We start from the raw sequence: 23,854 nt of genomic DNA, 5'->3' as shown, positions 1-23,854 counted from the left end.
CTGATGTTTAATCTCTGTGTCCCAAGTTGCTAGTCTGATACTAAATATTGACATACTGTATCTGAGATAGCTGTGTCATGGTACATATGCAGTCTGTCACAGTGCCATCACTATCTTAATCCCTGGTTAATCTGGTGATCAGTTCAGTCACAGTAATTCTTAGCAGGTTGTTTTCAGGAATATTTTTTCCTATGGTTAAGTCCTTTGATTCCTTTTTTCTTTTGATCTCTCATCAAGGTTGCTGCAATTAATCCTAATCATCCACTTGCTCAGATGCCTTTACCCCCATCAATGAAGAACTGCATTCAGCTGGCAGCATGTGAAGCCAATGAATTGCTACCTATGATCCCTGACCTGCCGGCTGACCTTTTTACATCATGCCTTACTACACCCATCAAAATTGCTCTGAGGTGGTAAGTATCTCACCTGTTATGTGGAGAGAAAGTATGGTCTGCAAAGCTTGTCTGTTGAACAGATAGACTTGTTGATCCAGACATTTTATCCACAATAAAGTTCCTCTGCAGCATGGAATTTACATGGATTTGAAGAACACACCTGGGATGACATCTTACTAGTCAAAGCCTAGAAGGTGAAAATATTCTTATCTTCTATTTATTACGTTGTAGATTCCAGTTTCCTACCTGCGTTTGCTCAGATTAAAGGACTTGCTCTACTGTAAGTTAAATATACCTGCCTTTTTACAGAGCAGAAATACCATACAGCACAATGCAACTTTATTTTGTAAGTTATCTTTCATTGCAGTAAGTAATACAGTGGCTTTGAAAGCATGGTGTAAGAAACTGTGAATTTAGAACAAGAAACATGTTTTGAAATGACAGCAAGTTGAAGAGGCAGAAAAGTCCAAAAGCTTGATCCAGAGAAGCGGGAACTGTACGAGAGCAAAGTTCTTGCACAAGAGTAGAAAGATGGTGTAGTAGAGCAAGAAAGATGTCTGCACTAGACCAGGGCAACATTCAGGGAACTTCTGTGGCAGTTCCCATGCTCAGGGAGTGCTAACTATTCTGGAGAATTAATCCATGTGAATAGGGAGACCATCAAAGCTCTCTGCTTGATTATCCATTGAGATTCCAATCGCAGCCCCGGAATGAAAAGCACAGTGCCTTTTGGCAAATTGAGTTGAAGTGAACATATATTTAGGAGGACTGGTCTTTAGTATGTTCTACTTTGATCTATAGTTTTAATGTCAGTCATTAGCCTAGTAAAGGAATTGGGCTTCTAGCTGTTCTGTATCACCTGAATAAATGCATTTTGTCTAGTAAATGGATGATAGTGCCCTTGTGACAGATGGCTCTGATTTGATCCGGGTGGTCTGGCATTTTCTTCTTGCTTACATCATTGTGGAGTCGTCGTTACTCATCAAGGAGTCATAATTTACTTTTTGGTACTATAGAGCCTGCTGCTTAACGTTCCTTTTGTGAATGGGTGACATTCTCATGCCTATTTGCTAGGATGACTGGCAAACTGTTCAATAGAGATGCCACTGTTATGGCTTCTCCCAGGCACCAGGAAGTGTGTGGTGGATGTGGAGTTACTGTGTAACAAGCAAAGAATATTCTTTGTCTGTTTTCACTGTGGCAAGAGGGGTACTGTATTCCTAAAAGGGGTTAATTTAGAATTAGCTTCAGAAAGCCACTCTTTTACCCACTTGAGGAGCAGTTCTAGACCCATTCATCTCACACCCTTCAAGGTGTCTGAGATGGGATTTCAAGGGGTAGGATCACTTCTGGTTAGCACGGGAGCACCACAGTCCAATAAGCAAGACCAAGAGATTCTGGGGGTGACAAATATAACCTTCTCAAGGAAGGGTGAGGACACAATATATGGAGCTGCAAATAAGAAATAGGTCCCACAGTCAAAGACCTTAGAGGCCAGCAGGGCTGGAGCAAAGATGGGTCTTCCTAGTGTATCCGACAAAAGGCAACAAGCCTGTAACTAAGATGCATGTATGACTTTTTACAGTTTTAAAATCCTTTGTTTTATGCCTTGCTGCGCTCCTTCTGGTGCGATTAAAGTTAACTTTGCTTTAAGAAAACCAGAGGTCAGTGTATTAACCACTGGCCACAGCTGGTGGAGAGATGAGTTTATGACAAATGCTGAGTCCACCTGGGTTTGTTGAGCTGAGGCTCAGCATACGATAGCTTGGCTTCCTGTCTAAGTGAGAGAACTGTAGGTTTTCACCCTGGGATCCAGGAAGTCAGGAAACTGACAGTGTTGCTGAGTGAGACCAGAAGAAGAGCAGAGAAATGTATCTGCCCTGGTGACTGACAAGGTGCTTGCAGAGTGGATGACCAGGCTGTCGAGGAGCTTTATGTGCCCATGTACTGAAGTTCCATGGACACTGCCATCCTGGGCTGTCAAATTCAAAGGTTGCCTGTACACATTTTTCTCCCTAAAAGTGAAAAAGAATGTCATGTTGTGAAAAGTAAGCCTCTCCGAGCATATAAGGCAATGTAGAGAGAAGTTTTCGATTGTGAATAGGAAAATACAGTTCCAAAGAAATATTTTAAAATGGACAATAGATAATTGCTGTCCTGAATGATGGGATATCCCACATGGGGAGGGGAAGGTTTGAGTTATGCCACTTCTATCCATAGAAATGAGGCAGAGAAATTTGACTGTTTTAAAAAAAAATCATGTTAATTGATGCGAGGGATTGATTCCTGTATTATAATTGAGTAGTACTGGCATTTTCTGTATAAAATATTCAAAACCAAAATGAAAAGAACATTATTAACATTGCAAATTCAAGAACCCAGAAGTTAGGAAACTCTCTACTTCACTGCATGTATATCAGTGTATTTGCTCTGTATTCTGCACAGAAGTTTGCTGTTAAAAGTATTGAGATTTTGCAGATCAGTAAACTTGGAAACCATGTATTTGGAAGAGACATTATCGAAATGGTTCTGTGTCTAACAGCTATGGGAAAGGTATATAAAATATGATGCCCTTTTGTGGAGCGCCTTTAGAAAACCATTCAGCCACTTCCAGTGTATGCACTTACATTGTCAAGAGCTGAGGCTATTTGCAGTTTTAACCACCTGGGAGCTTTTAGTTCACTTAACTTATTAACATAATTGAGGAAGATAAATATGGAGGAAAAACTGTAAATTTTTTACCTTCTTATTGCTTAGCGTGGAAAGAGAAACCGCTGCATTCCGTACCTTAATGTCTTTATGCACGAGAGCTCCAAATGATTTCCGTGACTTGTCAAGAAATGTAACCTACAAATCAACTGCAATGTGGCTATTTTCCTGCATTTAGCTTCCTATTGCAGTTCTGAGCATGCAAACACTAATTGTTTAGCATGACTTCCTGGCGGGGGGGGGTGTGTGTGTGTGTGTGTGTGAGAGAGAGAGAGAGAGAGAGAGAGAGAGAGAGAGAAATATATGGAGTGAGGTGCATGTTACCTGAATAGTGGTATGGGCAGTATACAATATTTTGAGAGCAAGCTTGGCTCTTCTCCCCTAATAAAGCCCAACAGGGCTGCAAAAATTTGTCAGGTTCTCAGTTGCAAGTGCTTTGGGGCTTGGTCTGGTATACACTGTGCCAATCTTCAGGAGAGGATGTCCTTCTAGAAGTTCTCTTTTCCCTGAGCTTGCTGGACTTTGTTAGTGTTTTGAAAGCAGCATGTTTTGTTATCAAGATGTCTCTCCTGCCTAATAATTTATCATCTTATGTTTGTTTCAGTGGCGTCAGCCATTCCACAGTGCATTGCATACTATATATAGGAATCACTTCAGTTATCGCAGAGGTATTTTTATGGTCATTAACAATTCAAACAGCAAGTACTCAACAGTTCAGGACAGAAAGTAAACGTTACAGAGGAAGGAAGCAGCAAGCAGACATGCTGCCACTCCTTTGCTGAGTTAAGAGCACTAGGAACCAACCAGATACTTTTACGTGTATTTTAATGGTAATTTATTGTCCCTCTTATGAGTTTTTGTCTACGAGCAGAAAGTTGGGAACCCATTGTCCTAATATAGCAAGGGATGAGTGTAATGTCCTAAATTTGGCAGGGCACCAGAACAAGCAGCTGTAAAAGTAAAAATGTAACAGGCTCTTTCAATGACTACAAGCGGCAAATGTCCTATTTTTATATCCTCTCAAAGGTGGCACTCTGGCATCATGGTGTCAACCCCAGCACATCAGAACACATTATAATAGCATGAGTTACAGTGCATCAGTCTTCTCCTTGGAAAGCTGGCTCTTTGTGTCTCAACTGCAATTTGTATATAATTTAAATTTGTTTTGACAACTGCTAGTGTTTGACAGGTTAGTAAATAATACAGGGATGAGTACGAAAGCCTGAGTCAATACAGACCAAACAACCAAACCATAACAATATTTAAATTTAGTTTCAATATTCAGTGTTTTAAACAGCGTGTCATTGGGGGCATATTTCTGTAGCACAAAGAATACTTTGGGGACTGCAGCTGCAAGTGCATTTCATGGTACGCTAAACACATTCCTGAAGGCCAAGCTTCTCCAAGCTGCATTCACATTTCTGAATAGTTAACTTGTCTTAAATATGGGTATATTTGGGGGGGTATGGAGGGTAGGCTCACAGAGAAGATAAGAGGGTATGTGGAGCCTTGATGGGAGTTGGCCATAAGGTTCTTTTGCCATGCAGTATCCCCCAGTGCTATAATGGATCTGAGAATGGTGAGGTGAAAGGTGAGGTGTGTGTTTTGATGACCTGCTCTTTTCCATGCAAAAAACAAAAGATTGAGGTTTTGTGCAAACATGAAGGGGGTGGACCCTGAAGTAGTGACGTGACAGAGGAAGTATTTTGGACCATTATGGTGCGCCATTTAAATGATGCCACTTTCTCTACTGCATGCATATGGGTCTGCTGAACTCATCTTGAGTGGCCCAGAAAGAGAGCACATTGTGGGCTGAACAACACAATAATCTTATTCACCAGTTGTTCCCTTTCTGAAGCACTGAGAGAGAAGCAGCCTGTGTAAGGAACTGGGCCTTCCATGGTCACAGGTGTTAACCCTTGATTAATCTACTGCTGAATGTTCTAAAAAACAAATTGACACTGCCAATAATCAGTCCCACTGCAGTGGCATATTTGATTTCAGGAGTCCAGGGGCCAGTACTTCAGTATCCCTTCTGCAGCCTGAATAACAAAAAAGCTCTCTCATACTGTGAGAGATTTTGCCTAATTTAATTTGTTGCCATTGCCACCATGAACATCCTGTGTAGATGCTTTTGGTGGCAGCATAGCCATCCTGAATCCACTCGTTCTTCTCCTCTCTATTGTCATTGCCCAGCCATTTAAGCAAGGAGAAGGAATGTATGCTGTTGTCATAGCAGTGTCTGGAGCAAAAAAGGAGCCTGTAAATTTGGAGGTAGGACTGATGCAAAATAGAAGAGAAGAAATAATTCAAAAGATCATTTGGGCCTGGCTGTTCCCATCATCCTAGAAAGTATTTTCAGACTATAATAATAAGAATAAAACAACAATTATCTAAGGCCATCATCTATCTATATATTTTGCTTGTCACAAGAATCAAGAGGTCCGTTTAAACTTGCCTCAGCTTGAGGTACACTATTTAAATGTCAGCCTCTCTCACACGGCCCCACGCAAGCCCATTAAGAGTATGGGCAATAGAACGTCCAGTGCTTCGGTGTTAAATCCTGAATCATGACATTAAACTTCAGCTCTGCCTAAAAGTAGGCCATGAAGATACTGCAGGTCATATCACAGAAGAAGGAAATCTTTACAAATCAAGTAGTGAAAGCAAACTTTTAAAACGCCTTTCGTTCCCTCTAATCTGATGGAAAGTGCTAGTCAACCTTTTGAATGGGTCTTAATGGGCACAAGGATCTGTGTGTATGCAATGCTTCTAGGAATTAAAATTCAGGGCGGGGGCGGAGGGGAGCATGTTTGCTTAAAAACATCCTGAAAGGTGCAGCTATTGTGTCACTAACTGACTAAATAGACTAGCTTATTTGCATTGACCGAGTTGGAACAAAGTAAGCAAAATTGCCTACTTTAAAAAATATGTTTAATAAGTTCATGAGCTTTTATTAACACAAGTAAGGAAACTTGTATGAATTTTAATCTAACAGTTTCCTTTAATGTCTTCTTGAATCTGTAAGTGCAGATAATGGGTTCTGATGACTTTTCAGCACCTGCAGGAAGCATTTTCAAGCATCTGTATGAACTGTTTTCAGCTTGCAGCAAGGAAGAAGCCTCTCTTACATGGCTCCTGCTTCTCCACGTGTTTACTACCACAAAGTAAAGCCCTTTTCCATTCTGCCACTGTTCTTGATTGATACTACACCAGACAGGTTAACAAGGCTGATTAGTGTTGTTAACCTCGTGAATTGCCCTCCATACCCTACTATGGGCTCTTGGATTCCTTGGCATCATATAAGGTTTTTTGTTGAATTTGCTCCATTCACTCACCAGCAAGGGTTGAGAGGTATCAGTACTGTAACTCCACTGTACTCACTTTGTCATTGCATTCTGTGCAAGCAACAAAACAAAGCTGAGCAAATCTTTGAAGTGCTGCCTGTAGAAACTGACATTTTCATAAGTTACGCTGGATTTCTGGTTTCTGAAGAAACCCCATTAACACTATTCATTAGTGGATTGTGGCTGGCATGTGGAAGGGGTACCCAGTGAATTTTCCCAGTAGTACTCCCAATCTAGCTGGCCAGGACAGGGGAGACTAGGATTCACTAGGGGTCTTTTGCTGCAGTGCCCACCACTGACCAATAGGCAGCAGTTGTAAAGCAATTAAAAAAAAAAGGGGTGAGTGGGAATGGAAGGGGTGAGGGAAAAAGCAGATTGGATTGGTTAGCTAGTCTTTCTGGTGTTTAAGTAGCAGAGGGAGCTATCTAGGAAATAACTGGTGAAAACCCTTTGACAGGTTCTCTTGTCATGGGCTTAAGCATTACCAGTACAGCAGTATTGATTGCCTTACTTCAGTTTAGGGCGACAGTTCTGGCATAAGAGAGGGAGGAGAAAGGGATTAGTGATGGCAGTTGGTGAAGAGTTGCTGGCAGTCTGCACTGCAGCTTCCCAGACTGTAGAACCCAATTCCAGTGGCTTTTTCAGAGGTATAATCATAAGTGCCAGTCAGTTTTTGGAGCTTCACTTTGTATAGTCAACAGTACAGCAAAAAGGAAACCAGGGTTTGTTTTTTGTTTTTGCCTTTTTTTAAAGAAAAAGCTAGCTGCACAAGGCCAGGCGTTTTATGTTACACAGGGGCTTTAAACTGAAAAGCCACAAGGCATCTGTAAAACACATTCCCTGCTCTGGACTGTGAAAAATTGAAGACAACTAGTTTCAAAACATCCAAAATAACAGTTATATTGCATCAGACTGCTCCCAGTGCCAGCAAACTTCTCTGTAATTGCTTTGGAAAATCTTTTTTTTTTCGTTTCAGAATGTAGACACATAGCCAAATCTCCTGCCTTCTTTCAAATGACAAGAAATTGCCTTTCCTCTTATAAACCATTCATCATGTATGAACAAAGAGAGATCCCTCATATATGGAAGGGGGAAGGAAAAAGGAGTGTTTGTGCCAGTAGTCCTTTGAAAGTTTCATGAGATTTATAAATTATCTTTTAAAGCAGTGTCTGAAAAAACTGCAGGGGAAGGTTGTGCAAGAACGAGGATGTTCCCCTTACTAAACTGGGAAAAGCAAGTTTTCAAAGACAGAGCTTATTGTAACCAATTACATTGAAGAGGACTGTTTTGCATCTTAATTATAATCAGAGCTGGAGCACTGCCTATAGTAAGTTACTTGGCACTTTCCAATGTGAGATCCAGTGTGCAGCTGCATATATTCATGAAGGGTGTGGCACAATTTGAGAGATCCTGCCACAGTGCAGATGAGGACAGGCTGAGAAGAGGAAAAGAGTGGAAAAACTGCCCCGTGCCCCTCCAACAGCTACCAGCCCCTGCCCTTTCTGCGATAAGACCTGTGGCTCCAGAATTGGGCTGATCAGCCATAAACGGACTCACAAATTGGAGGGTGACCCAGAGATGTCCTCATCTTTATCAAGTGACTGTCAAAAGAAGAGGTAAGGGCCTTTAGAAGCTCCTTTTTCTACAGCCTTTCCACAGGGAAGTGGACTCTTAATTACATCTTTGGACGATCAGAGAAAGTAGAGGTGCACACAGAGCTGAAGGAGATAGGTCCGAAACAAAACATGGATGTTAATTTGACAGGACAGAAATGAGAGATCCCAGAGTGCTGGGATAGGTAACTTTTGTCTCAAGGCCTCTGACCATCCTGTTTGAATACATAAAGTTGTGGGGAGAATAAGTGAGGGTGCATAGATTAAAATGTGTCAAGTGCCATTCGTTTCAACATTCATGCTCTCTTCTCCAGGCTATCCATCCAGAAAGCGTGGTGGGTTGAGTGACTTTCTCGGTGTGTGGTAACATCTGGAGAACAAACTGGCAGAGTCTCAGTTCAGAAAAGGTTAATAGGGTGCTCGCAGGTTGTAGGGCATAATCTTAGGATATGGCAAAGATGTGGACATATGCTTGCCATTTGACAGTTCATAGAACTGTAGGACTGGAAAGGATCTTGAGAGGTCATCAGTCTGGTCTCCTGTACTCATGGCTGGGCTAAGCATCATCTAGACAAGGGACAGGGAAACTTTTTTAGTCAGGAGCCATTGACCTACAGAAAAATCAGTCGGGAGCCACACCCAAGCAAGAAGTTCCCTATCCCTGCTCTTCCCACTTCCTCCTTGTGCTTGAGTGCTGCAGATATGCTATTTAGGGTGCTCCAGAAGCTCTGAGAGGGAAAGAGAGGAGTTGCTGAGCACAAGGCCTGGCTTTTCCCCATGACTGCCCCAGCCTGGGAGCACCCACGAGGATGTTGGACTATAGAGACTGAACCTACATATATATCTTTAGAGACTAGGCTGTCTTGTTTTCATCTGCTCCGATCAGGAGATTGCAGTCCTTTCCATGTGGTGCAGATCTCACTGCTGTCATCTGTGCTTTTCTTAGTTCAGGGTTAGTCTGTTGCAGTAGGTAGGGCTACCCTTAAAACAACTTGGGAACAGAAGCTACTGGAGAATGCAGCTGCCATCTTGCTTAAATGATGTATCTTCCCATAAACCCCAGACTGCCAGTTTCAGTACCTTTACTAGCTGGCTCTTGGTGCTGACCTTTTAAAGTACTCAATATCTAGGGATCTGCCATCTTGAGAGATGCTGCTCTCCTTATGCAGCGCTGGTACAGTTGAGTTTGGTGGATGCTCTGAAGCGGCAGGGGTTCCTTCTCCCACTTCCGTAACAGCACACATCTGTTGACCTTTAGGAGGCATCACAAATCCTATCTATTGAAGGAGAGTTAATGTGTAGGTGGGGTGTGAATTTTTATTTGGTGGGCATTAGGGTTTTATAAGAGTTTGGGATATGTGATCTTTTAAAGACTGACGTAGAAATAAGTAAGGCTAAAGAAGGCCACTTGTTATATAGCACCTGGAAAGTAAAACTCTCCAAGTAGTAGTTTCAGAACCACCCAAAATTGTTTCTTAAATGTATTTGGACAAGGGAAAGGCATGCATAGCACTTGGAAGAACAGATTTTTGTCATTAAAGGAAGTTATTTTAGGTAACTCGAACCCAGCCTTCATTAGGTTTTGTAGTCAAGATGCTGGCCTAAAATGCTGAAGATCTGGATGTGGACTTCATGTGTGATCTTTCCTTCTATTTCTGTGCCTCAGTTCCTCATTAGTAAAAAGTGCATGATTAAAATTCCCTACCTTGTGGGGGTGGTGTGAAGATAAATCCATAAGCTGGAAAAGAGCTTAGAAAGTAAATGAACAGGTGATAGATCAGGCAAACTTTGGTAAGAAATAATGCGGTGGCTGCAGACAACCCAATTCTGAGTGACATTTTGTTAGAGGAAAGTCCAATGGGATCTAAAGAGAAACATAAATGAATGTCTACATTATTCAGATAAAATCTGATAAATGCACTGGTTTTTTTTTGTTTGTGTTTTATTTGTTTGTGCCTTTTGATTACAAAAGGAGCTCTGATTCTTTTGGGCATATCTTACTTTCTCCAACCCTACTTAAAATTCTTTTCACCTATGCAAGAACCAGGATGAGATGATTTCTTCTTTTACTAGCTTTATGGAAGGAGAGTCAGGTCTTGGCATCATGCCACTAGGCAGTGAGAAATTCACAGGTCTGCAATAACATCAGTTTCAGAGCTCTCTTATACTGGCAGACCGATTTTTGGAAATGATACGTGTGAGGACATTTTGCATCATTTAGCAGGATAAAATGTACTTGAACAGAGTGGTGACTTTCTAAGCGATCTTGCTCTCAGCATGATTCCATAATCCTGTATTTTTAAAGGGGGCTGACTCTCCTAAAGTTGTCACTTCTGATTTTTAAAAAAAATGGTTAGTATTTTGTGCTGCTTAACATTATTTTTGTTTCCCGCCTCATTCAGCAGTGCAGTGGAAATTCATGGGCTTTTTTTCTAGTATTCTAGAAACTTATCGTACAAGGGATTTTTGTAACTTGTATGAATGCAAAAGACACTTGTTTCTGACCTTTCAGAAGAAATTGCTGAGAATGATCCAGAAAGCTTGCATGCGTCTTAAACAGGAAAATTGGCTCTTTTACACACTGAGAGAGGTTACCTACTTAAGAGAAGGCCACAACAAAAATGAAAGCAGCAGGAAACTGCAAATGAAGCCAAAGGTTTAACTGAAGTTTGTTAAAATTTCAACAAAACTTATAAAATAGTGTACATTATCCAGAGTTTGGTTCCATTTTTGGGGTGTACTGGTTAACGGAATAATAAGAGAGGCAAGTGCTTTACTTGGGTTTAGCTATTGTAGAACTGGTGATAAATAAGATGAATTTGTTCCAATTCCAAATCTTCAGACCTTTACAATTAGCTTACATTTATCTGTAATATCTTCCATCCTAAAGGATCTCAAACACTATAACTAAACACAAAGATCTCTGTACTTGACACTAAAATTCAGCTAGCTCTGGGTTGAAGTGCTGCAGCTGCATAATATGTGACAGCAACACAACTGAAGAATTATATGCAGGACAGACTGATAATATTGCATCCATGTGAAGAGGTAGGGGGATTTAGGGAAGTGGGACTTAGCTGATTACTTGAAAAGAAGACAGGCTCTCAGAAGAAGATGACCATCCCTTCTCTTTCAGGTTGCACCAAATGATATTTCGTGACGGTAGCTGCTCAGAACTTTGGTTTTGACTTTGTCCTATCGAAAAGATGTGAATTCCTATTGTGCCCTCTAACACCATAAAGGGTTATTAGATCAGTATGGAATCACAAGGAAAGCACTTTCTTCCTGGTTTTCCTTGATGGTTCCCAGCCAAACGCTAAGCAAGACAGACCTGTTTGTCAGGAAAAATCACTTGCAATCACTGCATTAAGTGATGTTTCTGTGATGAATTAAACCAAGCATATGGTGCAGAGGAGCTGGAAGTAGCTGTATGGCGCGGTGTGTGTGTGTGTGTGTGCTGCAGCACCCCCTGAGTTGAAATGATTTCCATTTAAAAAAAAAAAAAAAAAATTTACCATTTGGTTCAATGGCTCCCAGCACCTCTAATATAAAAATTGTTGGAGCACCACTCATACAGAGTGAATTTTTGCTGAGTTCATGCTTCTTTTTAAAACATGTAAACCTTTAGAGCTCCCATTGCTCTTGAGCAAACTTGGAGGCTAGTTCCTTTTGGCCATTTGTGTGTACCTTTGAGCCTTTTCCTTTTAAATCACTGGTCGTTACCAAAGATTTATATGTAATGGCTTTCCCCTCTAGCCCATGCTGTTGGATCTCTGCAATGATGTCACAGCTGATTGTTTGAGCCCTCATGTTTTAGTGCAATGGAAGTGATTGTGAGATTGGTATAGCAGATAAAACTGTGTCCTCTACACACATTTTCTTGGCAGTCACTGCTTTTGAGAAAGGAATCAGAGCGTGGCCACTACACATTTAAATGGGGGTTTGGCAAACTAGACTGCCTATTTCAGAGTTTTCAGGAAAGTGGTGAGGCCTCATTAAAAGAGGCCTCAGAACAGTCCCTACATTAGTTGCCTCTGAAGTGCAATGGCAGTGCTGTAGCAGTCCCAGCTCTGTACGCGTGAAAGCTGCAAGCACTTGCTGTGCTACTTCCCTTTATTCTGAATACCAAACAGTTGCATACTGAGGGGTTGTTTTGGAGCAAGGGAATTTCCCTTACTAAGGAAGTGCAATCTGCTTTTGTTCATTATTTGGTTCCTTTTGAGAAGCCAAAGGCACCACTGAAGTGTCTGAAATCTGAAGCTTATTTATGTCTTGCCTGTAGTTCATTGGCAGAATGTCCCAAAGCCAATGCTAAGGGACAGCCTCACAATGAATGTCATTTGGGGAAATTCCTTTTTTACAGCTGACCCTCAAAAGTGCACCTTATTTTCCAATTTTTGAAGTAGAGATTTAATGGAGAATCCACTTACATGACTGACTGATCAGCATCTTCTTATCCTTTAGTGCTACCAATTATTCACAGCCCCTCCCCCAGTAAATAGGGAATGGCTGGTTCAGTCTCTATCCCTGCTTGAGCCAGGATTAGGCAGTTTTCCCTGCTGCTGCTCTCCATTTAAAAGGCTGAGCCGCAGACAGGAGGGCTCAGCTTCTGTTCCCACCATGGGAATCAGGCTCTTCCCTCCTCCTGCTCCTGTCACATGGCTAGGAGTGCTGAGTATTCTGTGATCCTGTTAGGTTTCACTAACTGAGCGGGATTCATTCAGGTCAGCGTTTGGGTGGGAGACCTCCAAAGAATATATTGTTGCTGCATCAAAGGGTGGTTGTGAGTCAAAATGTGGAACTGTTCTTTCCAAGTAGGTAGTGAATGAATGCAAAATGGTCCTGGTGTGTCATTAAGGAATGATATAGTAATCTTTTGGATGAAACTTAAACCAGAAGCCCTGAGTAATGTAGTTATAAAATCCCAGGATACTCTTTATCTGAACAGGGACATTAAACCTGATCTCTGAATTGAATGCATATTCTGGAAAAGAGGGTTGCAACGGGATACCCAGGTTGCAACCTGGGATTGTGGGACTGCTTTGTCTCCTTAACTCACCAATATGGGCTGCATCTAACAAAGCTTTGCTACTGACAAGTAGCAAACCCCTTCAGGTGCTGTTATTACTCAGCACAGTCACATGTGGAGCCTCACATCCAGCTAGATTGCATAAATGCTTCCAGAGCTACTCATGAATCTCACAGAGAAAAGCATCGGACACATTTCCCTCAGGTCCCAGCATTGTACCTCAGGAACATAGTGGTGCAGATTTGCTTACCGCTTCATCAGTGGAAAGTGGACATACACCAATCCTCATAAAATCTGAGCAAATTTAGCAAATGGTTCAGGCAAACTCTTTGGTAAAATTAAACAACAAAACAGCTTCATTGATTACAACAGATACATTTTTACATGACTATAAGTTTGTAATGTGATGGGGTTTCTGGTCACAGCTGAAGAAATCAATCCAGGGTATCTTTGCTTAAAACTGGGCCACTCACTGCCCCAGGCTGGGATTTCCTTCTCACTAAGGCAAGGCAAATCAAACCAGCCACAAAAGCACCTGTGCCAGCGCCACTGGCCAGCCAGAAGCCACACAAGCAAACCCACAGTCTTCCCAGCTGATATATCCTCCCAGACTAAGAACCCCCAAACATGGGTGAGAGGTTCTTAAAACCTATTTCACCAGCTCCACACAGATTCTTCCATGCCCCAAAGGGTCCAGCCACAGTCCTCAGTCAGTACACACTTGGACCTTACCCAAATCACCTCACAAAAGCCAGATCCTTTAGACTCTAAAATCTAAAGGTTTATTAAGAAGAAAAAAAATAGGATTAGAGAGAAAAATTGTTTACATGCATCAATTACAGTTATTGATGCAGGCTAGCAATGTTCTGTGCTTATTCTTGAAAGTCTCTGAAAGTCCACCCCATAAGGGGTAAAATTCCAGCTTAAGTAGTCTCAAGTACTGTAGAAATGGAGATCTGGTGAGCTGGAGTCAGCATGCTGGCACATGGATCCTTGGAACCTAAGCAAAGAATCAAGATCAAGTCCAAGATGGACGCTGCTACGTCTACCTCATAGCTTTTTTTTCCCCCCAGTGCCAGAAAAAAAGCCCTTTCTCCTTCCCATCAGGCCCTTAAGGGTCAATGTCATCTGACCCAGGTGAGCACCTGTGGCAAAATGTCATTGGTCACTGGTTTTGCTAGCATGCCTCGGTGATTTATATAGCAGGTGGAATGGATGCCTGGGCATCTGATTTCAATTCCTTTGCTCAGCTCAGGTCACCTAACAGTGGGCTGCGTTCCTGCAATGCGTATTCGGCTGTCTGAAACTGTGTTTATAGTCCATTCATCCTGGCTGGGCTGGAGATCCACTTCCCATTGTGAATTTTAGCACTGAAACATTTCCAATACAGCTACATAGCTAAAACCTGTAACTTCTCCTACAAACATGATGCAGGAATATAAGTAGCATGCACAGATTCAGGGCTTCATCAGTTTTCATTAGACATCTCACACGGCCCCTCGGCACAATATTTGTCTCTGATAGATACACTGGGCACGTAAAATGGCATCCATGTCCAATATAAAAGTCCAGTCATGTGACAAAGTTATATACAAAAAGTCAGAGTAGTTATCAAAAGAAAATACAATTTAAGATCACAATCTAAACTCTCAATCCTATTAGACTAGGAAGCATCTAAATTAAGTGGTTTTCCGCACCTCACTGGATATTGCAGTCCTTAAAATACAGACTCTTCCCTTAAACCTGGTCTAGTCGCCTCTGTTGGAGTTCTCAGTCTTCTCGTCAGTGTTCCTGTTGCTTGCAGCATAGCTGGAGGCAGGGGAAAGGCAAAGAATGGGCCGTCCATGTTCTGTTGTATACCCTTGGCTCATGTGTTGCCCTGGTGTTGGTTGCTACCCTTGCTCTTGTCTCTGGGGAGATAATATGGGACTGATTCCCCATCTTACATCTTTTCGTGACAGTCATACAACACAATTCTCATAACTTCATATGCACTGAAGATACACATATTTAGATGAAACGGGGTTTCAGCAGGTTATATCCTCTCCCATGATACTTTCCATGAATGTTTTATATGCAGTATTCAAATTATATACAGTGAGGAATAGGGGGCTATAGGGTGCCCCCCACCCCAAAAGAGAAGAATGTAAGAAGGGTGTAAAACAAGAATCTTCAGGGTTCTCAGAAGTCCAGCAGATAGATATATACTCCCTGTGCTTCAAGGAGAACAGATTTCTGGTCTTCGTACACTTTGCTGCACCATGGGAAATTGGGCAGATATTTCCTGAATGGATTGGCCTGGGAATGGAGGTGGAGCATGGTCTTAACCTGGCCCCCAAAGGAATCTTAGTGATAGAAATGAAGATGTAAGCCTTAGGCAGATGACCGCATATGGTTTTAGGCTGTCTTCTGATTCAAGGTCCTGTTCAACAGGTTCTTTCCAACCACAAAGTTTAGAAACTTGTGAAAAATATGAACTTGTATTGTGCTAGAAATTATTTGTGAAACTCTTCATGAGAGGACTAGGGATGTCGTGGAGTCAATGGAGAAATTCATTGCTGAGATAGCAACGAAGGGTCCTGTGGCACCTTATAGACTAACAGAAAAGTTTTGAGGATGAGCTTTCGTGAGCACAGACTCACTTCACCAGATGCTGGTCTGATGAAGTGAGTCTGTGCTCACGAAAGCTCATGCCCAAAACTTTTCTGTTAGTCTATAAGGTGAAACAGGACCCTTCGTTGCTTTTACAGATCCAGACTAACATTGCTACCCCTCCGATTGCTGAGACAGATTTTGCTGCTGGCTACTTTTCTTCCAGGCCACGATTTCCCAGTACCTCCACTGAAGATCACTAAGAACATCTGCCAGGAATTCTGGGGAGAGGGAACTGGCACTTGAGAATTGAACAAGTATCTTTGTTTCCAAGTTTAGATTAGCTGGTCTTGAAGTCTCTAAATATGGCAAACCACAGACGTAACTGGACTCTGTATTTTCAGAACCAGCACTTCTGTAATTATGGTGCCTTTAATTGCAGGAGAAATGGAATCTTTTTTTTTTAAACTTATAGACAAGGTGTTTGATTTTGATATGTTCCTCTTACTCTCTCTTTTCCTCCCCCTGCAGTGCCAGTTTTCGTCAGGGAAACCCAACCAACACACATCATTATTTCACTCTTATATTCTAGCTCTGCGTTATTTAATGTCTTGCTCCCCCTCCGAAGGGACTCTGCTGGATGACTGTGAACGTTTTTTCCTTTCTCAGCGTGTGGGGAAACTTGTCACTGTGGCAGTTACAATACCACAAACTTGACACAGTGACGATGGAAATCACTGCATAATCATGAGTGTGACAAATATTGAGAGTCTCATTATGCTGTGGCAAAGTTTTCTAATCCAAATGTTATTTTAAAAGCAAAACCACTGAAATAACTGTCTTCCTTGTTTTTTCCACAGAACCTCTGAGAGTTCTGTCATTAAATATTTAATTAGTGTGAATTATTTTTCTTCTGTTCTCCACAGGTTTTGCATGCAGAAGAGTGTCAGATTGGTGCCAGGAGTCACACTGGATTTAATAGAGAAGTAAGCAAGATTTTGTAACATTAAAATGGCTTCTTTCTTGACTTCCATTATGGTAGTTGTTTTGGGGGAAAAGGAGAATTGATTTTTAGTAAGTTGTCCTCAAGGATCTTTTTACATTTCTTGTGGGCATGAACCCCTGTGGGGTGCCTCTGTTGCCCAAGTTTTCCTCTGCTCATTTTTCTTTTATTTCTGTACCCCATTAATCCTTTATTTTGCATTCATTCCCACTGCCTGTGGCTTGTCTTCTTGTATTGTGTTACCATAGACCGGCAGAACAAGCAGTGACTGGAAATTAGAATTTTCATGCAGGGAACACATTTTAGATAGAGCCTTTTACGGGGCCATCCTTAGGCTATATGGAGCCCTATGCAGTACTGTTAAACTGGTGCCCCTATGCCTGATGGCAGCCAGTGATGAGAGGTGGAACACTTTTTTAGAAATGTGATTTTTTTTTCCTTTATCTTCACCAATACATTGATGAAATATTTTTAATTCTGATTTTAAGCTAAGGTCCGGTAGACTAACAGAATAAGTTCAGAAACTGAGAGCTTATACCTGGGATTGGCAAAAGCCTGTTAAATGTCTTCATTACAACTTCAAGGGCTGTTTCACAAGTTCAATATTCTGCAGATAGGTCTGGCTGGCTTTTTCACTTTTAACTATATTCTCTCCGGAGGAAGCAGAGCCACGGAACAGGGATAGGAACAGGCAGGGGGATGGACATTAGGACCTAGTGGTGCCCCACACAGAAGTGCATTCTGTGTATGGATATGGATGGCTCTGATCTTAAGTTTGCCTTATAGTTTTCCTCAGGTCTCTTAACTTACAGGTCACTTAGGTCTCATATCTGGTATCTTGAACATACACGTACCCGAGCACTGTCGGCACAGATTCCAAACTTTGGTCATCTTTGTGTCATTTCAGTGTTGTGAAGCCACACAGTAGTTATTTGGGGGCACACATGGGTAACGTAAGAGAACTTGTCAATAGGGATGAGTGGAGATGTTAGATAATGCCCATAACCTTTCATTTCTGGAGTTACAACTTCACGTGTGTTAAGGTCACGTGTGAAACAAGTTTAATATTCTCTGCCTGTATTCTAGCTAACAAAGCCATGTGGCAAAAGCCTCTGCTTAAGACAGGCAAAGCCATCCAAAGTCAGGCAATGAGGTGCATTGGTAGTACTATATGGGCTCACAGAAATGAAGCTCTGGTATTTAGAGGTGCTTACAGGGGAGTCTGGAATGGGAATTGCAAACCAGGACTGAGATACACTGGCAGAGCTATTTTGGGAGCATACTGCTGGAACTTGACAGGGAAGGCATTCATAATACTTGTCTGAGGAATAAGTGTCTCTAGCCACAGCTGTCATTTTCTCTTTTGTGAGTTGGAAGATCCATTCAGTACCCTGAACCTCTGTGTGCGCATGTGCTTGTGTATGCAAAACCAGAAAAAGAAAAACAAAAAGACTGCTTTGTCACTTCTGTAGCACATTGTAGTGTTCTTTCTGTCTCATAATGGTATTACATTTTGGTCCTTAATGGCATAGATGCCCATTATAACCCTTTCATTCAAGAAGTACTTGACCATGACTGCTGGCTAATGGACAACCCAGGGTAAAATGAAAGACAAAGTAAATTATTCTCGTAAGCATAGTCCAGGTTATGCAAGCCACCCAAGCTATTGAAAAAAACTAAGGCATAATTCATCTACTGCATTCTTTGTTTTCAAAGAGGTTTTATAGGAAATTGTTTTTTGCCATCAGAAGAGGTAGTGCACATTTGTGGGGATGGTCTCTCAGATCTATGCCATGTGCTTAGTATTTTCAAGCTTTGGATTCTTAGAACATCATTGTTTACCTAAGTTAATTAGCTGTGAACAATGAATAACAGATAATCCAATTTCTGAGATGTTTACCTTGAGAAACACTCATTGTCTAGAGATTAATTAAAATAAGCCATGGTCTCAGACTTCTGACACATGAATGCCCAGAGCCAGTTATCCTCTTTTAAGTCTCCACGGTTTGAGTCATTCATTCATTCATGAAGAAGAAGAAAAGCATTCTCTATGGTGTTCAGAAGGTTTGGCTTGGGGTAGTCAATCAGTGGGTAGATTGTAGAAGTGTTTTGATGTATTATTTCTTGCTTTTAAGAATAGGTTTCTGTAGTCTGCTGTGACTTGCCGCTATCCTTCTTTGCTCCCAAACTGCCAGTAGCAAATGATATTTTGCAGCATAGATGATGCGTATAGGATTGCATTAGCTAAAATTCCCAGTTCAAGGTGTTGTATCCTCTCTTATGGTTTATTGCATTAATAAAGTAGATCCATGTTGAGTAACCTGCCCATTCGAACTTCAGATAAGTTTCAAGGTATAGTTCAATGCATGTAATATATTTTAGGAGATAAGTCGATAGCAGGCTCTTGAGCAATTTTCAGGTGTTTAACTATTAAGGATGTCACAAATTTAATCTGTGACAATTTTGGTGGGAAAGCCAAAGTGTGATTCTATGAAGCTTAACTTCAAAGGCAGTAATGCGTAAGTGGATTGCATGTTCAGGAGACCCAATAGATAAAGAACAAGCGTTTGGAATAAAGAAAGCTGAAAGGACCCTCTTATGGTTCTCAAACTGATATGAAACTGTAATAGGCAAAGGTCTGCTGGAAGAGTTCGAAGGACTGGAACCTGCCGGTTTTTCCATGTGGAAGGTCGGTGACCCCTGGTAAGCTTGGGATGCTTGTAAATTGTTTGCTTTGTTCTTTTGTTTTTCAAATGTGCTTTCTTATATATATGTCCTAAATAAATGAGAAATGTAACTGGTCGCTGGTAAACACGTTCAGACCCTGGAAGTAAGCAGAGAGGCTGGGGCTGGAGTAAGGTCAGACCTGCTAGTAAAAGTACATTGAACTGCTGGGGAACATAAATCATAAATCTGTGCTTGAGGAGAGTGAGGCAGGTCCCCCTTTAAGTGGTGATGGCTGGTGGCTGGAAACCTTGCGGGGTCCATGAGCAGATGACAGAGGGAGGGGGCAGAGTGCCTTTAACCCCAGAACTGTGAAAGCACTTATGCACTTGTTTCTGAGCGAGGATCTAGCCCCAAACCATTGAATGACACTGGCAGAGCAAGGCTGTTAGGTAATTACAGATTATGTATGATAACAAAGAGAAATCTCTTCAGCTCATCAGCTGTGAAAAAGAGCTGATGCAAAACAGGGTCAGAAATCCATTTGCTAAAGTAAATAAAAGAATGAGGAAAATAAATTTCACTTCTTTTTCATCAATCTCCAGAACTATTTTGCATTTTTCACCTCCTAACTCAGGAACCCATGGCAAACTTTTAGGTGTTGTTTTCATTACTCCAGCAGTGAACACATTTGATGTTTCTCTTTCCTGTTTGCAGTGTGCTTCTTGGATTTTTAATTGAGGGTTTCTAAGTTGCACCCTGCACATGGCAGCCATGTTTATGCTGATTATCTCAGCAATTCCTATCAAATTTTCATGTCAATTTGCAGTGGTTTTGACCATTGTGGGTTTTTAACTAATGCACTGTGCAAGGTGCAGGGAAGATGGACCAGTCTTTATTGTAATCTCTGGGTAATCAAAAGCATCTCAGAGGAGCTTTATCTGTTTCAGGGAGATCAGAGATGGGGGTTGTTGCAGAGGTCAAGGCAGGTAGTGACAAGGGTGTAAGCAAGTGTTCTGGCGGTAAGTGGGAAAAGGGTCAGATTTGCAAGATATTTCTGGGGTGAAAAAAATTTGGGGGCAGTGGGGGCAAAATGGTGGTCAGGATGGTATTTTGAGGAAGGTCACCAGCGTATTGCACTTTCCTCAGGAAGTTCGTGGCATCTTGAAGAAAGCTGGGAGTGCTGGTTGTATAGGGTCTGAGTAGAGAGTCAGTGCAGGTGAAACCTCTGCTTTCCAGTGAGTGTGCTAAACCTTCAGGTTTAGGGATCGGATTGCCTGAAACTGATAATGAACCCTAGACCAGTGAGGGGCAATGTAGGCTAGTGAGTGGGCTGCATGCTGCTCCTTCGTTTTGGTGTCCTGAAAGATTGTCATCGCCAAGGCAGTCTCCTGGGATAAGGCAGTTTTGCTATCTGCGCTTGCGCACCTCGAATTTATGGTGTGTGCTGATTCAACTGTATCAGTGCCTTGATTGGATGCAGAGGGAGCACTCTCATTATGTTGTGTGCAATCAGTACATACCTCCCTTCGCATACCCTGTATTTTACCAGAAGGAAACTAGCAGAATCCGGCAACCATGTGAGTAGGCAAGGGTAAACAATGTCTTGCGGGCCACACGTAGAACCCTAATGGTCCACAGTTTGCCCACCACTGCCCTAAACCATAAAGTAAATCAGCTGGTTGATCCTTTAGTCCTTTGTTCTAACCACTACACTCTGTATATTTCCTTTGCTGGTGCTCAGATCAGAAATCAAGTTTTTCTCAGTATTGCACTCATATTCCTCAGGATATGGTGCAAGAGTTTTCTTCCCTCAGTTCTTGCTTCTTCTTGATAGCTCCATAGCATACTTTTTAGAAGAGCTGCCTTCCTGAAAAATGTTGTGAATGAAAGTTCCTGAGTACACCAAACATTAAAACCTTCTCATCGTAATCTTATAAAGGTATCAATTATAGTCAACACATGTTTTTATTATACGCCTAAGACATATCTAGCCAGACAGTAATGTATATTGTAATAATGTAACTGTCTTTAAGCTAGGAGAAGGAGTTTGTTTTCTAATTAAGCAGATGAGTTTGAGAGTAAATTATTCTGCACCTTCTTTGAACAGCCCAGATTTCTAATTATGTTGGCTAACTCAGCCTAATTAATAAGCATGTTCCTCTCTCTATTGTGGGTTTACATTATCAATCCTTTAAGAAGCAGCCAAAATAATCTGTATTTTGGACTAATGCTGGAGTTAAGTAATAAAATTTTAAAAAGAAACATACAGAATATTTGGTAACTTGGGATGCTCAGAGGATTGGGAATGACTTAGTGTACTTTTTTCCATCTGCCCATTTGCTGTGTCTGGCACAGACAGCTAGTGAGCAGAAGTCTCTCTCATCTGATAGCTGTTCTTTTTTTTTTTCCTTTGTTTTGTCTGAAATGAGTTAGTGGTTACAATAATTTGTAATGACCACACACGTATGATAAAAAAAATATTGACATTAATTTTATTTCCTTGCCACCAGTGTTCTGTTACGCAGACATACCATGTTATTTATGGGACATGGTCAGTCTTCTAAACCATAGATGTCGTCCCTGCTGATCAAGAATGAGTCACATAGGCAAGAGCAGTATAATTTTCCTGTTCTGCAACTGCTTTGACAACACAGGTCTCAAGTCTCTAGCTCTGCCGATAAAGTACCTTTCCACAGCACAAAATTCACTTTGCAAAAATTTCTAGAAATAAGTAGTTTGGTATTAAAATTACCTTTGTTTCCATTGTAAGTATTATGGAATGTCACACGCTGGAAATCAGTAATTCGTTAGTGTCTCTCAGTCATTGATGAGTAATGATTCACAAGGAACTAATTTAGAGATGAAGTGGGAAAAACAAAACCCCAAGAGACTTCACAGTAGAAAGAATATGAGTAATTGCAGAAAATCTGGACATCATTGTGTAACATAAGGAAATAACAAATGCCTGGAGAATCTTAATTAGTCTGAGTTGCATGTAGAGAAGTAGTTTGAAGAGAGGCAAACTAATGTGATTAGTTAGCATAATAATTTAGTTTTTCATCTCTGCAGATCCCAGTTCAAATTACGAGCCAGGTCAAGGTTGCTTAGTAATTTTTAAGCATCCCAAACCAACATACCAATTGTTTAAGTTAGCAGTGTCTACTCAGGAGAGAACCAAGACTAGACCGAGATGACAGTGGCAGACGCGTGAGGAGAAAATCTACGCAAAGGCAGATGTAGTGCAGGAAGTCAATCAGGCAAAACTCAACACACTCAGAATAGCCTCTCATCCCTTCTCTTCTCTTTCTTTGTCTCCTGCCCCCAACCCCCGAGCTCCAAAAGGGAAAATTCACAAGAAACTGAACAGCAAGAAATCCAGTAGGAGAAGGGAATTAAGATGTCTTTTTTGCACAACATTTTGATAGCAATGTCCCGGAACTGTAAAAAGTTCCGATTCAAACATTTGGAGCACTGATTTCTGATTATAGTGTGCTTGGCTGATTGTTTACTTGGGCATTCAGAATGTGATCATCCTTCCCTTTAACAGTCTTTGATTTTGGTATAAAAATTAATTTCCACTGGTGGTTGCTGCATGCTTCCTTGGAGGCAAGTATGCATCTGGTTCTTGTCGTTAAGGAAGAACGTGGCTTTATGTGACTTGAACTTCTGCAAATTCCTCCAAGGGGCATTAACACTTGTTGGAATCAAGCTGCTGTTCTCACTACACAAAGCTCTGTTCTCAGCTCCCTTTCATTACTTTTGAAGTCAAAGGTAATTGCTTTTATCACTTTTCTTTCCTAAGAAACAGCACGTCCCTCAAGTTCCTGCTTATCTATTTAAAGCAAGCACCATCCACCATTTGCCACATTCGCCCAGTAGCCATTAACAGTGACATTCTTTCATTCCAGCTGAAAGTGTCAGGAGGGTTAGACCTGTCCACATTTTGATACGAGAGGCATCAGCTCTGTGTATTTTTAAAGAAACAAAATTGTTGCTGTTAAGCCAAACTACACTAAACAGGATTCTTTTAAAGAATAGGCACAGCATAATTTTGTAATCCATTCTAACTTGGTCTGTTAATTATGATCAAAGAAACAATGCTCAGACAGGTTTGGGTATTTTTATTTTGTTTCCCACCTGTACCTCCTCAGCCAGTGGTGTATATATCTCACTATACAGGAAAGAGGTATTACTGATGGCACATGTAGTGTGACTTGCTCTATAAGGCAATGAGATCCTTGTTCCAAAGATCTTGCCATCTAAAAAAGTCAAGAACACACCAAATACAAACACTCCATGGTGTGTAGGAGAGGTAGAGAAACAGTGGGAAAGTAATATTGACCCAGGAGGGAATATAATTCTTATTTCACTGTTGAAGACTGCAAATTTTGGAGCAAAGCAGGAAGTTCGCAGCCCCAAAGTTAGTTCTTGAATTGGGGAGGTGGGAGGCTTTGATTTTAAGAATGATGTCTAGAAGGTTTTTGTTTGGCAAATAAATA

At 41.3% G+C, this 23,854-nt stretch overlaps 1 protein-coding gene across 5 annotated transcripts in view; it reads left to right on the top strand.

The window, feature by feature from the left end:
- The window catches only part of RPTOR (regulatory associated protein of MTOR complex 1), a 256,227-nt gene that overhangs the window by 93,173 nt on the left and 139,200 nt on the right, over window positions 1-23,854 (top strand). For all 5 annotated transcript variants that reach the window (XR_012648254.1, XM_075014603.1, XM_075014602.1 and 2 more), the window contains 2 exons: window positions 238-413; window positions 16,612-16,671. Coding sequence is in view for 4 of the 5 variants with exons in the window: in XM_075014603.1 (XP_074870704.1) it covers window positions 238-413; window positions 16,612-16,671 (236 nt within the window). In the remaining variant the exon portion in view is untranslated. The remainder of the gene's footprint in view (window positions 1-237; window positions 414-16,611; window positions 16,672-23,854) is intronic.

The sequence above is a fragment of the Carettochelys insculpta genome, chromosome 20, assembly GCF_033958435.1.
Source record: "Carettochelys insculpta isolate YL-2023 chromosome 20, ASM3395843v1, whole genome shotgun sequence".
NCBI classification, from domain to species: Eukaryota; Metazoa; Chordata; order Testudines; family Carettochelyidae; genus Carettochelys; species Carettochelys insculpta.
The sequence above is the reverse complement of the archived record's forward strand: the minus strand, read 5'-3'. Positions and strand labels throughout refer to the sequence as shown.